Below are 13,676 nucleotides of genomic sequence, written 5' to 3'. Positions count from 1 at the left end.
TCATGGCGCACCGCTCGGTCCCATGCGACCCACGCCAGGCGCGTCATCATACTGCGCACTGTAGCGCAACACGTGAATAAAGATGCTGCCCACCGCTGGTCACCATGGGAGCGAACTAAGAGGAGCACCACGTGGTACGCCAGACCAGCGCATGCGTGGGAGACACTGAACTACACTATAAATACAATGTGAGACCCTAAAGTGCATAGTGCATAAATGTGCATGATAAAACAGTGAAATAATCCAATTATCATATAAAAAACACAATAACTAGTGCAAACACAATAATGAAACTAGTGCACATGATAAATGTTAAAAGTGATAACCAATGACATGATCCAATAGTATCACAGACATAATGCCATGATAGTACATGATTATAAAATACAAAATATATCCAATTTATCTAAATATAATAAAAAGAGAATGAGATAATAAGTGAATGATGTAATTAAATACATATACATCAATTCATAAACATATAAATGATACATAAAAATATATAAAAATTAAGAATACATAAAAATATATATACAGTGGATATAAAAAGTCTACACACCTCTGTTAAAATGTCAGCTTTCTGTTTTTCTTCAGCTGGGGCCTTAGTTAAGCTAGAGGGAATACCAAATACCAGTCAATATTGGCACAAAACCTTCAGGCTTCTGCTAGAAAGCTGAACATGAAGAGGAACTTCATCTTTCAGCATGACAACGACCCAAAGCATACATCCAAATCAACAACGGAATGGCTTCACCAGAAGAAGATTAAAGTTTTGGAATGGCCCTGCCAGAGCCCAGACCTGAATCCGATTGAAACTCTGTGGGGTGATCTGAAGACGGCTGTGCCCAGGAGATGCCCTCGCAATCTGACAGATTTGTGGTGTTTTTGCAAAGAAGAGTCAAAATGTGCCATGCTGATAGACTCATACCCAAAAAGACTGAGTGCTGTAATAAAATCAAAAGATGCTTCAACAAAGTATTAGTTTAAGGGTGTGCACACTTATGCAACCATATTATTTTATTTTAATATTTTTTCTTCCCTCCACCTAAAAGATTTTAGTTTGTTTTTCAATTGAGTTGTACAGTTTATAGGTCACATTAAAGGTGGAAAAAGTTCTGAAATGCTTTTTTTTTTTACATCACAGAAACCTGACATTTTAACAGGGGTGTGTAGACTTTTTATATCCACTGTATAACCTAAACATGATCGCAATCGTGATAAAATGAATTGTGCATGGTAGAGCAGCGTCTATATGTCTTGAGCTATCAAGGTGAAATTCAACCAATGCATCTCAAAGTGTCGGTCTCATAGGTGCTGTAAAGAAAATTGGGATAAAAGGAGTATATGTTACACACAATAAAAACATAATTATCCCAAGAAAAAAGAAACAATAAAAAAGGACCCGAAACTAACCGCTTCATTTAGACCCTGAGGGATCTCCATTTTCAAAATAGTGATCCATCTGGTCTCCCTTTTGTAGGAGGGATTCTTTTTTTGTAATTTTTTTTTTATAAACCCTCCTCGGTTACCCAAAATAATCTTATCAATGCTCCTCACTCTCAGGCCTCTTGGTTCACATTTGTGATGTTCCTTAAAATGTAAGGCTGTGGGTTGTAATTTAGCCAGATCTTCAGCCTTACTTGCCAATCTAATTTTGCTGGCATGCTCCAAAATCCATATCCGGAGCTCCCTAATAATCATACCAACGTAGCACAAACCACAAGGACATGTCGCAAGGTAGATAACTGCCGTGGATCTGCAAGTGATGTGATGAACAATCTTATATTGTTTGACCCCATCTGAGTCTTGAAAAGTTGTAGTTCTCATTACATATCTGACATTACAGGCCTGACCATTACCGCATGAGAAAGAACCCCATCTTGGGCCTTTATTCCCAAAGATGTAGTGTGTATTTGCTGGAGTATAGTGACTTCTAGTTAGAATGCCACCCACATTTGTAGCCTTTTTCCATTTAATCAGGGGATAATCCAACAGAGCGTCCTTCAAATCCCTATCAGATAACAAGATAGGCCAATATTTCATCATAATCTCATGGATTATACCCCATTGAGTGTTAAAGGGGGTAATAAAACGGGGTTTATTATCATTGATTATCAGTAGGGATAGCCCTGATGGTCTGTGGATAATGAGAGAAGCTAGCATGTAAAAGAGCATTGGTGTAGGTAGGTTTTCTATAGAGGTCTGTAGAGACCCCACCATCATCATCCCTGATCAACAGGATGTCCAGAAACTCAACATGTGTACTACTGTATTTCCATGTTAGTCTAATGTTTTGATCGTTAGTATTAAGCCGCTGGAGAAAGACATCCAGGTCGGATGTCGAGCCCTGCCAAATAAACAAAATATCGTCGATTTATGTGGAACACAAGATCACAGAGCTATAGCCAGGCAGATTATGGACAATTTCCCTCTCCCACAGCCCCAGGAGCAGATTGGCGTATGAGGGCGCACAAGTCATCCCCATGGCCGTCCCCCGGGGCTGTAGGAAGAGCCGGTCCTTAAACACAAAAAATTATGTGTTAATACAAAAGTCAACAAATCAATGATGAACTGGATCAGATCCTTATCCAAATCTGTCATCTGCAAAAAATATCTGGCTGCTCTGATCCCGTGGTCATGACATATCGACGTATACAGGGACTCGACATCACAAGTTACAAGGATCATATTGTCCTCCAACCAGACCCCATTAAATTTACGCAGGACATCTGAGGTGTTTTTAACATAGGATGGTAGAGGCTCCACAGATCCTCTCAGATAAAAATCAACATATCTACTAGCCTGCTGGCAGAGTCCTCCAATCTTGGACACAATAGGGCGTCCGAGAGGATTGATCCTATCCTTGTGGACCTTTGACAATAAGTAAAAGGTTGGCACTACCGGATGGTCCACAACCAATCCCTCTCTCAGTTTGGGAGTAAGTATATGATTACAGACCCCAAACTGTAGGATATTGTCAAGCTCCATTTTGAATCGGATGGTAGGATTGCATTCCAATCTCTTTATAACAATCACTCTGATTAAGCCGCCTTTTCATACAACTGTGCCGGCCATAACGCAACGTTTCCCCCTTTTGTCCGCTGGCTTGATAAGAATGTCCCTGAGATCACGTAACTCCTTAATAGCCTGTCGTTGTCCCCATGTCAAGTTGTGATGGTTCACATCAATGGGGATATGTTCAAACTCCTTTTTCACCAACTTGACAAAAATATCAACCGCAGGGCAAATACTGGGGGGGGCCTCAGAGGCACAGATGCATGGGAAGCCGAGAGGAGGACAATTCCTTCTGTTCATCTAGAAGCGATTGTAAGTCCTCTAGAGCTTGTCGTTCCAAGTCCTGTCCTATCCGATCCAAATAGCAGCTTCCGACCAAAAAGCTCCAAATCCTTCACTGCAGTGAAGAGGTTAAAGCCATTGGAGGAAGCAAACGTTAAACCCTTTTGAAGGACCTCTGTCTGTGCTTTGGTCAGTATATCTGTAGATAGGTTAATTACCTCTAATGTTTCCTGTGTCTTTTCTCCATCCAGTTGAGATTTCTGGTTTTTCGCTTTGTTGCGGGGGTGCTGGGTATATGTATGCGCTCTAATCAGTCCTCCAACACCCCCCCTCCTTCTAAAAAATGCTCTCCACGTGACTCCTCTGATTGAGTGGAGATACTGGAAAACAGAGCCACTTCTATCACGTTTCTGTTGCCAACAGTATCCTGTTGGACTGAAAGTCCGCTAGATCTGTCTCAGATACCAAGGTCCTCCTCCAATTTTTGTTCAAAAGTTTCAGTTTCCTCCTTATTGAGTAGGCCCTGCAATTTCTCTCTCACTGAATTGATATCCCTCTCGATCCTCTCCAGCGACTTTCGGTCCGACCCAATCAGAAGCTCTATCAATGTAATAGAGCACTTATTCAGGGTCTCCTCCCACCTGGAGGTAAAGGCCGGATCGGCCGTCTCCAGGGTTGGGAAGACCTGGATCCTGAGCCCTCTGGGTACAATGTTTTTTTGTAGATAGTTTTCTAGGGCCGCCTTATTCCACCAAATTTTTGTACGTTTCTTAAGCAAGTCCCTTTTTTTTTGTTTCAGGTCCTTAATATTACGTGTCTCTGGGTCCACAGGGGTGCTTTCACCCAAAATAGTACCCAATTTTGAGATCCATGTCGCATCTTGTTTTTTATAATCCATGTAACCCGAGGATTTCTCTACAAAAAAGAACACATATGTAAGCCAACCCGTACCTTGGGAAATGATATAAACAATTACATCTGGGCCTAGTATTGTATTAGGCTTTGACTATGCCTTTCTATTAGAAATGTGACCTGCACAGTTTACATTATACTGCCCTGAGGATAGACACTTTATATGTTATTCATGGTTATGTAACTCCATGCTAGGCATGTCATCTGGTGACTTACCTGGTTGGTCTCTGATACACAGGGGTTTCTTTATTGGTGTCTCTCTTTTTTTGGGACTCCAAACTAATGTCTTCACCATGACTTTTATTATTATTTTTGATATTCTGTATTAATAAAATGAATATTTTATACCTATAAGTCGTACTTCATTTTTGGGCTATTGGTTCAGTTCAGTATAGGTGATGTTTCGTGCACAAGCCTGAGAAAGCAGATGTGTGTATGTACACGAGACGTCACTGTGCTGGCCACACCCCCTGCACTCTGCTGCTGTCTGCTCTCTCCCTGGATTCTTCAGGAAAAACTTTAATCCCTTCACCAGCACAGACTCAGGGCTGCAGTCTTTACTGAGTAGCTGCAGGCAGTGAGGAGCCAAATGCTGGGCACAGGAGCTGACAGACTAGAGGAGCTCTGCAGAGCATTGCACAAGAACAGGTAGGGGGAAGATCCTGTGTGTATCAGCAGTCTCATTGTACAGCTGGGACTTGTAGTCCTACACATATAACATGCTGCTAAGTATTCCGGCAGGCAGACATGTCACTCAGGGCAGCACTTATTCACTCCCTTTGCAGAGCAGGGGGAGGGGCAGAGATTGTTGTTATTGCTGGTAAACAAAGGGCAAGAAGAGAACCAGGGAAATGAGGAAATAGAATTGTTTTGCCTAAAACATGCTTAGCATAGGGTACTTTCACACTAGCGTTTTTCTTTTCCGGTATGGAGTTCCGGAAAAGAACTGATCAGTTTTATCCCCATGCATTCCTGAATGGAGAATAATCCGTTAAGGATGCATCAGGATGTCTTCAGTTCAGTCATTTTGACTGATCAGGCAAAAGATAAAACCGCAGCATGCTACGGTTTTATCTCCGGCCCAAAAAACTGAAGACTTTCCTGAATCCTGAATGCCGGATCCGATTATTATTTTTTTCCATAGGAATGTATTAGTGCCCGATCCGGCATTCAAAATACCGGAATGCCGGATCCGTCCTTCCGCAGACCGAAAAAAAGGTGAAAAAAATAAATGCCGGATGACACCGGAAAGACTGATCCGGCATTTCAATGCATTTTTCTGACTGATCAGGAATTTCAAGACTGATCAGGATCCTGATCATTCTTACAAATGCCATCAGTTGGCATTTGTAAGACGAAACTGCTTGCCAGCGATGGAACTGCTTGCCCGATTACTCTGCCGCAAGTGTGAAAGTAGCCTTAGTTATATATTGCTGCCCATCAGATTTACAGTGCTATATATATTTTTTCATAACTCGGACAACCCCTTTAACAAAATAATAAAAATAGGGATGATTGTGTCTGAAAAGCGCTGTGCAATATGTCAGTGCTGTAAAAGGTGAGTAAATAAATAAAAAATAAGTAAATAATAAGCACAGACTGTTAAACTTAAAGAGGACCTTTCACTAATATACAAACTAAAAACTAACTATACCTGTGGGCAGAGCGGCGCCCAGGGGTCCCCCTGCACTTACTAGTATGCCCGGGGCGCCGCTCCGGTGTCTGCAGCTCCGTCTGTTGTATTGGACTGATTTTTTTGTAGGAGGCGTGTCCCTTGCTGCAGTGCTGGCCAATCGCAGCGCACAGCTCATAGCCAGGCTAACGGAGCGGCGCCCAGGCATACTAGTAAGTGCAGGGGGACCCCTGGGCGCCGCTCTGCCCACAGGTATAGTTAGTTTTTAGTTTGTATATTAGTGAAAGGTCCTCTTTAAAGAGCATGTTCAGGATTGAAAAATAAATCCTGCCTTCTTTCATAAACAGTGCCGCTCCTGTCCATGGGTTGTGCCAGGTATTGCAGCTCAGTACCAATAAAGTGAATGGGATTGAGCTGCGATTCCACATAGAACCTGTGGAGAGCAGTGGTGCCATTTTTGTAAGAAAGCACCTATATTTTTCTCGTCTTTTGCGAGAAAGTGGACATCTTTGAAAGTGGACATTTTCTGCACAAATGGAGGAGGATTTGTGGTGGTCATATGGTAAAAGGTATGTAGGATATTATAGAAATAGACTTATGAGACTAATGATTAGACACGATTACAATAAGCCGAGACAAACTAAATATTCTGTAGCCTGTTGGCAGAGCTCCACCTACAGGTGATTTCCTTGTTTGCGGTCTTCTTTAGGGTATGCTAACAACCGTTGTCAAGTAAACAGATCAATTATGCAAATCACCGGGTAGAATATGGGCAAGGAGCAAGCTTGTCGGGTAACACATATGTAAGCTCAGCGTAATGGGCATCCTTCACCTGGTTTTGATGCCAGTCTGAGCTGGTTACACGTAATCCTTGCGCTGATTACCCATCACCTTGCATGCAAACTATGCAGTTTCTCTAAAGGGGAATTCCTACACTTATTATCGCTGCCTAATAGCAAAGGGGTTGGGACCAATAGGACTATGTCCCTCTCTCCAGAGGCCCCACAGCATCCATATTGTTTACCTTTATAGTACATACCCTAGTCAGTGAACACCCTACCTGCTGCAGAAGATCATTCTGAAAATGAACAGGTCCATCTTTGGACTTGTGTCCCACTAGCAGTTTAAAAGGGAGATGTTGGGAGAGTGGTCCGTGCCTAGACAGCTGTACTACATTGAATGTGAATGTAAATTCCCTTTAATTTGGACCTTCATATCAATCACTGATTTAGAAACTCACTTTGAGACATAGTTTTTCGGAGGTGCATTTTCCACCCGGTGCCATAACCTTCGTAGGAGGCCCTCAGCAGATTGAGGTTATTCAGAAGTTAGAGTTCTGATTAGGTGCTTGCAATAACCAGGCAGGACTTAAACAGGCTTTACTCTACAGAGGCTCAATATCATGACCTTTACTAATTCTGGCTACAAACAAATTCAGTGATTACTAGAGGGCAGATGTCGCGTTCAGTGGGGGGGAAAACTCCACACTGAACACAGGAGGGAAGGGGAACAGTAACTGGGCCTGGTAACTAGGGAAGAAATGGGTCACCTCCTAACCAACCCTAATCCAGGCCCTAACTACCTATCAATATGAATAGACCCTGAAGGTAGGAATATTCATATGCAGGATACTTAGGCCCTTATTTCCCTATTAGGCCCTGGAAAAGGTTAGGACCAAAGACAACCCATTCCTCCCCAGATGGATGAATGGAAGTCTCTGTCTCAGGCCCAGATACAAACAACAGGGAATATAACAAACACAAACAAACGCGACACTTAACTTCTGTAGAGACGGACGAGCAGGAACACCAGAGATGAACTCACACCAGCTCAGCCAAACCCAAATAAAGCTATCTGCCGCATAGTCAGAAGGGTGGGGTCAGAGTATAAAGGGTAGAAGTGATGACACGGCCCAGACTTTGGTTTTACTGTGTTTTGAATATTCTGATATTGTTAAGACATTCTGTACTTCATCGATTACTTTGTCTATGCAAACAAAAAAGAAAAAGAAATTGGAGTTTTTTGCTCAATGAAATATCTAGCTGTATGTACATTGTACTGATAATGGCATGAGCATTTCTCTGATAATAAAAATCTACTGAAAGTAAAGGGTAGAAGTGATGACCACTGAGCAACAGCTGAGAAAATGGAAGTGGTCATTAACCCTATCAACACTGAATCAATAGAAATCCCGGAGGCTTTTGGATTCCTCCACACTCAGCGAATCTCCTTGATTTCCTGACATCAGTCACCTGAGGGACCGTGACAGCAGCCCTCTTGAGGCTACTTCCATCATGCAGGTTACAGATAGGATCGGCTGCTTGGCTTAGTGCACCGCTCTACCAAGAGTGCTGCGATTCTCCAGCTTACTTTCCAGCAGTCCAATCTTTGCCGAACCGGACCAGGAAAGGGGCAGGGCTTATGCAAGCGCCACCTCAAAGTTAGTGCTTTGGTGCCGTTTCGGGCAGTCTGAGGGGCAGGACACTGATGCAGCTTTTAGCCACGAAGAGTCACATCCCTCTCCAACTGGATACCATGTGAAGAACCACCATTTTAAAGCATTACTTGGCAGATTTTTGAAAGATACAGAGAATACTTTTGAACTACAAAGAGGCCTTATTAACCCTTCAGCCCAATCAGTCTGCCTCAACATGGAAGGAAATACAATTTGAATGCAAAAAATATTAACATAGAAAACCAAGCACAGTCAGCCACATAACCTTGTAGGGTGGGTGCTACCACCCTCTTACACCTCCCAGCAGCTGCACGACGTCTTTGAAAGAGAGATCTTCTAGTCAGCCTCAGTCCTTTTCAAGGGCTTCAGAATGTAGGTTGTGTATTATAAGGAGACGTGAACTCCTTACTGTGCATAACCAAACCTGCACCTCCTGGCTTCTAATATAAAGGGTAGATGACGTGTAAGTCTCATTGTGAGAGCCCTGGACGTGACACTCAGAACATAATTAGTGACCTCTACGGAAGTTTTAAATGGATGTGGTTTTGCTCAGTAGATATTGGGGAAACTGCACGACAACAACTCCTAGCATTCTTTACGTTTTACACTTAAAGAAAACTTGCACGTAAAAAAATAAATGCAGTGTTACTTCGGCACAGGTCCATCTGCGGATTAACCCTCTAGGTAATGTCCATCTAAGACCAAGCACTGGCAGCTTGACAGTTTTTTGCTTTGATAAAGTAAGACACAGCTATGATCCACAACCCAAGCTTGCTTTTATATTGCACAATGTTATACGTTCAAATCGGTAATAAAACAGAACACAGGAAGCTCCCCCTAGTGGTGGCCGCCGGCAGTCTGAATGTTAGATTCTATGTATATGCATGACATTTGGATTTCTGAGCGCTAAAACAATACATTAAATTAATTAGCACATAATTCTATAAGTATTAAAGAGGCTCTGTCACCAGGATCAGCTGTATTAAACCAAAGACACTGCCTGGTAAGGCTCATCATGCTGATTAAAACAATAGCACAGGGGGTGTTACAAAGTAGTGCTCAAACGATTCAGCCCCGCCTCCTGGTGCTCAAAGTTCCTATTTGCATATGAATAACAACGCAGATGTCTCTGCAGCTATTTATCGTACAGATAAAAGAAAAGTATCTTTTTACTCAGCATGATGAGTCCTACTAGGCAGTATGGGGTTTGTGGTTAAAATGTTGTTACTGGTTTGATAGGGTTGATCCTGGTGACAGAGCCTCTTTAATTATGTCTTTTTATCTCAGAATTCCCACCCCAGAACCTTCTGTAGAGGACCGCTCTGATGTACTGATACTAATTAAACCAGCCGTTTAGTATTGAGAGTCTATTGTCAAGAGGACCTTTTAAGGCTACTTTCATATTCGTGGCGCAGTCTGCCGGAGTTCTCAGGAACCGGCATTACCAGATGATACCAGAATGCTCCATTAACTATAATAGGGTCCGGATAGTGTATAGTGTCAGACTGTGCAGGGATGCACCCCCAACTGGAGCTTTATTGCAGACTGCTGGCAAGTCATTTATAAACTTCTTGGATGAATTATAGAGGAATGGCACTTCATAGAGTCCTAAGAATAGATGCTGCATAATCCTTATTACATGGGGAATGCAAATAGTTGCTAAAACAAACATTTCGGGAGAGGTTACAGGTCCTCCTTAAAGGGGTTGTGCAGTGGCATAATACTAATGACTTATTCTCAGAATAGATCATCCAATATCAGGTCGGTGGGGGGCCTGACTCCCAGAACCTGTGCTGGTCCGCTGTTTCAAGGTGTTGTGGACGGTGCTTGTGTGCGAATGCTGCTTCCTCTTCAGTTTTTACCTGCAGGCCGTCTCGCTTGCAGTATAATTACAACTGCTCTTCCCAAGCAAGCAAATTGTCCAGCAGCGTTTCATGACATATATTGTGAAAATCTAAGTGGAGGGCTGTATTTGAGAAACATGGTCTAAAAGAAGTCCTGTCGCTCTCCAAACTACAACTCTGAGTTGTATTTTTGTGAGGGCAATTTTGTTTTTTGTTTTTCACTGTGAAATAACGTATGTTTATAGAGATTCATATGTGATTTAAATTTGGCACTCACATCTCTCTCCTCTTGCCAGTTTGCACATGTGTGGTTCACAAGCGCTGCCACCAGTTGATCGTCACAGCCTGCATTTGCATAAACAATTCAGCTAAAGTGGAAAAAAAGGTGACGTATTACTATTATTTTTAACTGTGCTGCCACCATCTCCAGATCTTTTTCTGCAAGACCACATCCTGTGACTCGGTCTTTAAGAAAAGTCCAAAATCCCCAAGTACATAATGACATGCATTACACCTACCGGTATATCTGTAGTAGAAGTCGTATTATAAATGCTTGAATTGTGTCACCAGGAGAAGATATATTACAGCGCTGCGCAGATATGGGTGCAGTTAAAGCGGTTGTCTCACTTGAGCAAGTGGCATTTATCATGTAGAGAAAGTTAATACAAGGCACTTACTAATGTATTGTGATTATCCATATTCCCTTGTTTGCCGGCTGGAATTATTTTTCCATAGCATTATACACTGCTTGTTTCCAGGGGTTACGGCCACCATTGCAGTTCAGATATTTAGTGGCTGGGATGGGAGCTGCAGTGCATGCGTGCCTATGTGCACTCCCACCGTCCAAGCCACTAGAGGTCAGCGCGTTTTCCTACAGTGTGCAAGCACGGCCATCACTGCTGGATTACAGGGTGGTTGTAACCCCTGGAAATAAGCAATATGGACAATCGCAATACATTAGTAAGTGCCTTGTATTAACTTTCTCTACATAATTGCCATTTGCTGAAGTAGGAACCCCAAACCAAAGGTAATTGACCCCACAATGTGTGTAAAAAAAATTAAAAAGCCACTCGCCTCTAAAAGGAAGCTCTGTTCCAGCGCTGAGGGTCCTGTCCTCGTTGTGTGACATCCCATCCGTGGTCACATGCACTCCTGCAGCCAGTCACGGAGTCTCATAATAGATGTAGACTTCCTGTTTTGTGGAGATCACTTTTGGGCACTCATCTCATGATCATCACTGACAGGATTACAATGAAAGATAAAACCTACAGAATATATAGATAACACAGATGATGCCTTTCACAATAGGTGATGTAACGGCGTATTTACTCCCTTCCCTACACAATGACCTCTACTTAGGTCACCGAGCATGTCGGTGATCATTTTCTGTATTTTTGTGCCTATGGTCCATGTGGCTGCTGTAAAGTTGCAAGACGGCCACCCCATAATTATGTACAGGAAATAGGATTTAAAAATCTACAATTATAAAATAAAAACAGGTTATAAAAATAATTTGTATCACTATGTGTTTTTAATTAGTAAAAAACATATAGGTGATACATTTTCTTTTAAGAGGGTTCCAATCTGAGCTCATCTACTCCCTTCCCTGCACAATGACTTCTGTATAGGTCACTAAGCATGCCCACAGCACGTTCCCACAGAAGTAAATGAGTCCTTTCCTATCTATTGTGCTAAATGTTGTGAACAACAGCTCAGGCAAGATGGCTGCTTCATAATTATGTACAGAAAACAGCACACAAAATTAGAAAATAAAAGAGAGATTATAAAATGAATATCATTTAAATTAATAAACACATATAGGTGATACACTCTTTAAGGAGTTCCGGTAACTTTTACATTGAAAAACTGTCTAACTTGCTTTTGTGTTTCAGTTCCTCTGTTTTCAAGATCTTTGCCTGCTGTCAGTGAATAGATACATTCGAACAATATATATATATTTGATGTATTTATTGTTTTCTTGAATTAACCCATTGAAAATATGGCCTTCAGGCCAAATACCATATTTATGAATCCCTCGTTACACCTTTTTCCCATGCATGGTAAAAATGGGTGAGGCTTCAGAATCATGCCAAGTGTGGCTCATCTATCAACATTTTCCGCCACTGGCATCCGGGCTAACGTTGTTCTTAGCCGAAGCCAGATTCATCAACATAGGTCAATTCCCTGTCGATGAACTAAGGCACGCTGCGCTGGGGGTCACAACTGTGCATCTCACGTACAATGCGTAAAATGTATCCCCTATTGTTAGTGATGTAGATTGTTGTTAGACTAAAATCCCCCAATCGACTTAGGCTACTTTCACACTAGCGTTCGGGGCTCCGCTTGTGAGTTCGGTTTGAAGGCTCTCACAAGCGGCCCCGAACGGATCCGTACAGCCCCAATGCATTCTGAGTGGATGCGGATCCGCTCAGAATGCCTCAGTCTGGCACCATTTGGCCTCCGCTCCGCTCAGCAGACGGACACCCGAACGCAACTTGCAGCGTTTTCGTGTCCGCCTGGCCGTGCGGAGCCAAACGAATCCGTCCAGACTTACAATGTAAGTCAATGGGAACGGATCCGTTTGACGTTGACACAATATGGTGCAATTTCAAACGGATCCGTCCCCCATTGACTTTCAATGTAAAGTCAGGAGTCCCTATTAATATACCATCAGATCGGAGTTTTCTCCGATCCGATGGTATATTTTAACTTGAAGCGTCCCCATCACCATGGGAACGCCTCTGTTAGAATATACCATCGGATTTGAGCTACATCGTAAAACTCAGATCCGACAGTATATTCTAACACAGAGGCGTTCCCATGGTGATGGGGACGCTTCATGTTAGAATATACTGAGAACTGTGTACATGATTGCCCCCTGCTGCCAGGCAGCAGGGGGCAGACCCCCCCTCCTCCTGTAATTAACTTATTGGTGGCCAGTGCGGCCCCCCCTCCCTCCCCAGTATTAATTGTAGCCAGTGCGGCCCCCCTCCCTCTATATTCATCGGTGGCCAGTGCGGATTCCCAGTATTAAATATGACCAGTGCGGCCTCCCCCTCCCTCCCTCCCCAGTATTAAATATGACCAGTGCGGCCTCCCCCTCCCTCTATATTTATTGGTGGCCAGCGCGGATTCCAAGTATTATGACCAGTGCGGCCTCCCCTCTCCCCCCCCTAATTAAAATCACCCCCCCCCCCCATCATTGGTGGCAGCGGAGAGTACCGATCGGAGTCCCAGTTTAAATCGCTGGGGCTCCGATCGGTTACCATGGCAACCAAGACGCTATTGCAGTCTTGGCTGCCATGGTTACTTAGCAATAAATACAAGCATTATACTTACCTGAAGAGCTGCGATGTCTGTGTCCGGCCGGGAGCTCCTCCTACTGGTAAGTGACAGGTCTGTGCTATAGGCAATGTGCCGCACAGACCTTTCACTTACCAGTAGGAGGAGCTCCCGGCCGGACACAGACATCGCAGCTCTTCAGGTAAGTATAATGCTTGTATTTATTGCCAAGTAACCATGGCAGCCAAGACTG

The 13,676-nt window shown here is 43.1% G+C and overlaps 1 protein-coding gene across 1 annotated transcript in view; it reads left to right on the top strand.

The window, feature by feature from the left end:
- Window positions 1-13,676, top strand: part of PRKCH (protein kinase C eta) — a 179,666-nt gene that overhangs the window by 89,276 nt on the left and 76,714 nt on the right. The window contains exon 5 of the mRNA XM_044271437.1: window positions 10,438-10,526. Coding sequence (XP_044127372.1) covers window positions 10,438-10,526 — 89 coding nt within the window. The remainder of the gene's footprint in view (window positions 1-10,437; window positions 10,527-13,676) is intronic.

This window comes from Bufo gargarizans, chromosome 11, assembly GCF_014858855.1.
Source record: "Bufo gargarizans isolate SCDJY-AF-19 chromosome 11, ASM1485885v1, whole genome shotgun sequence".
NCBI classification, from domain to species: domain Eukaryota; kingdom Metazoa; phylum Chordata; class Amphibia; order Anura; family Bufonidae; genus Bufo; species Bufo gargarizans.
The sequence above is the reverse complement of the archived record's forward strand: the minus strand, read 5'-3'. Positions and strand labels throughout refer to the sequence as shown.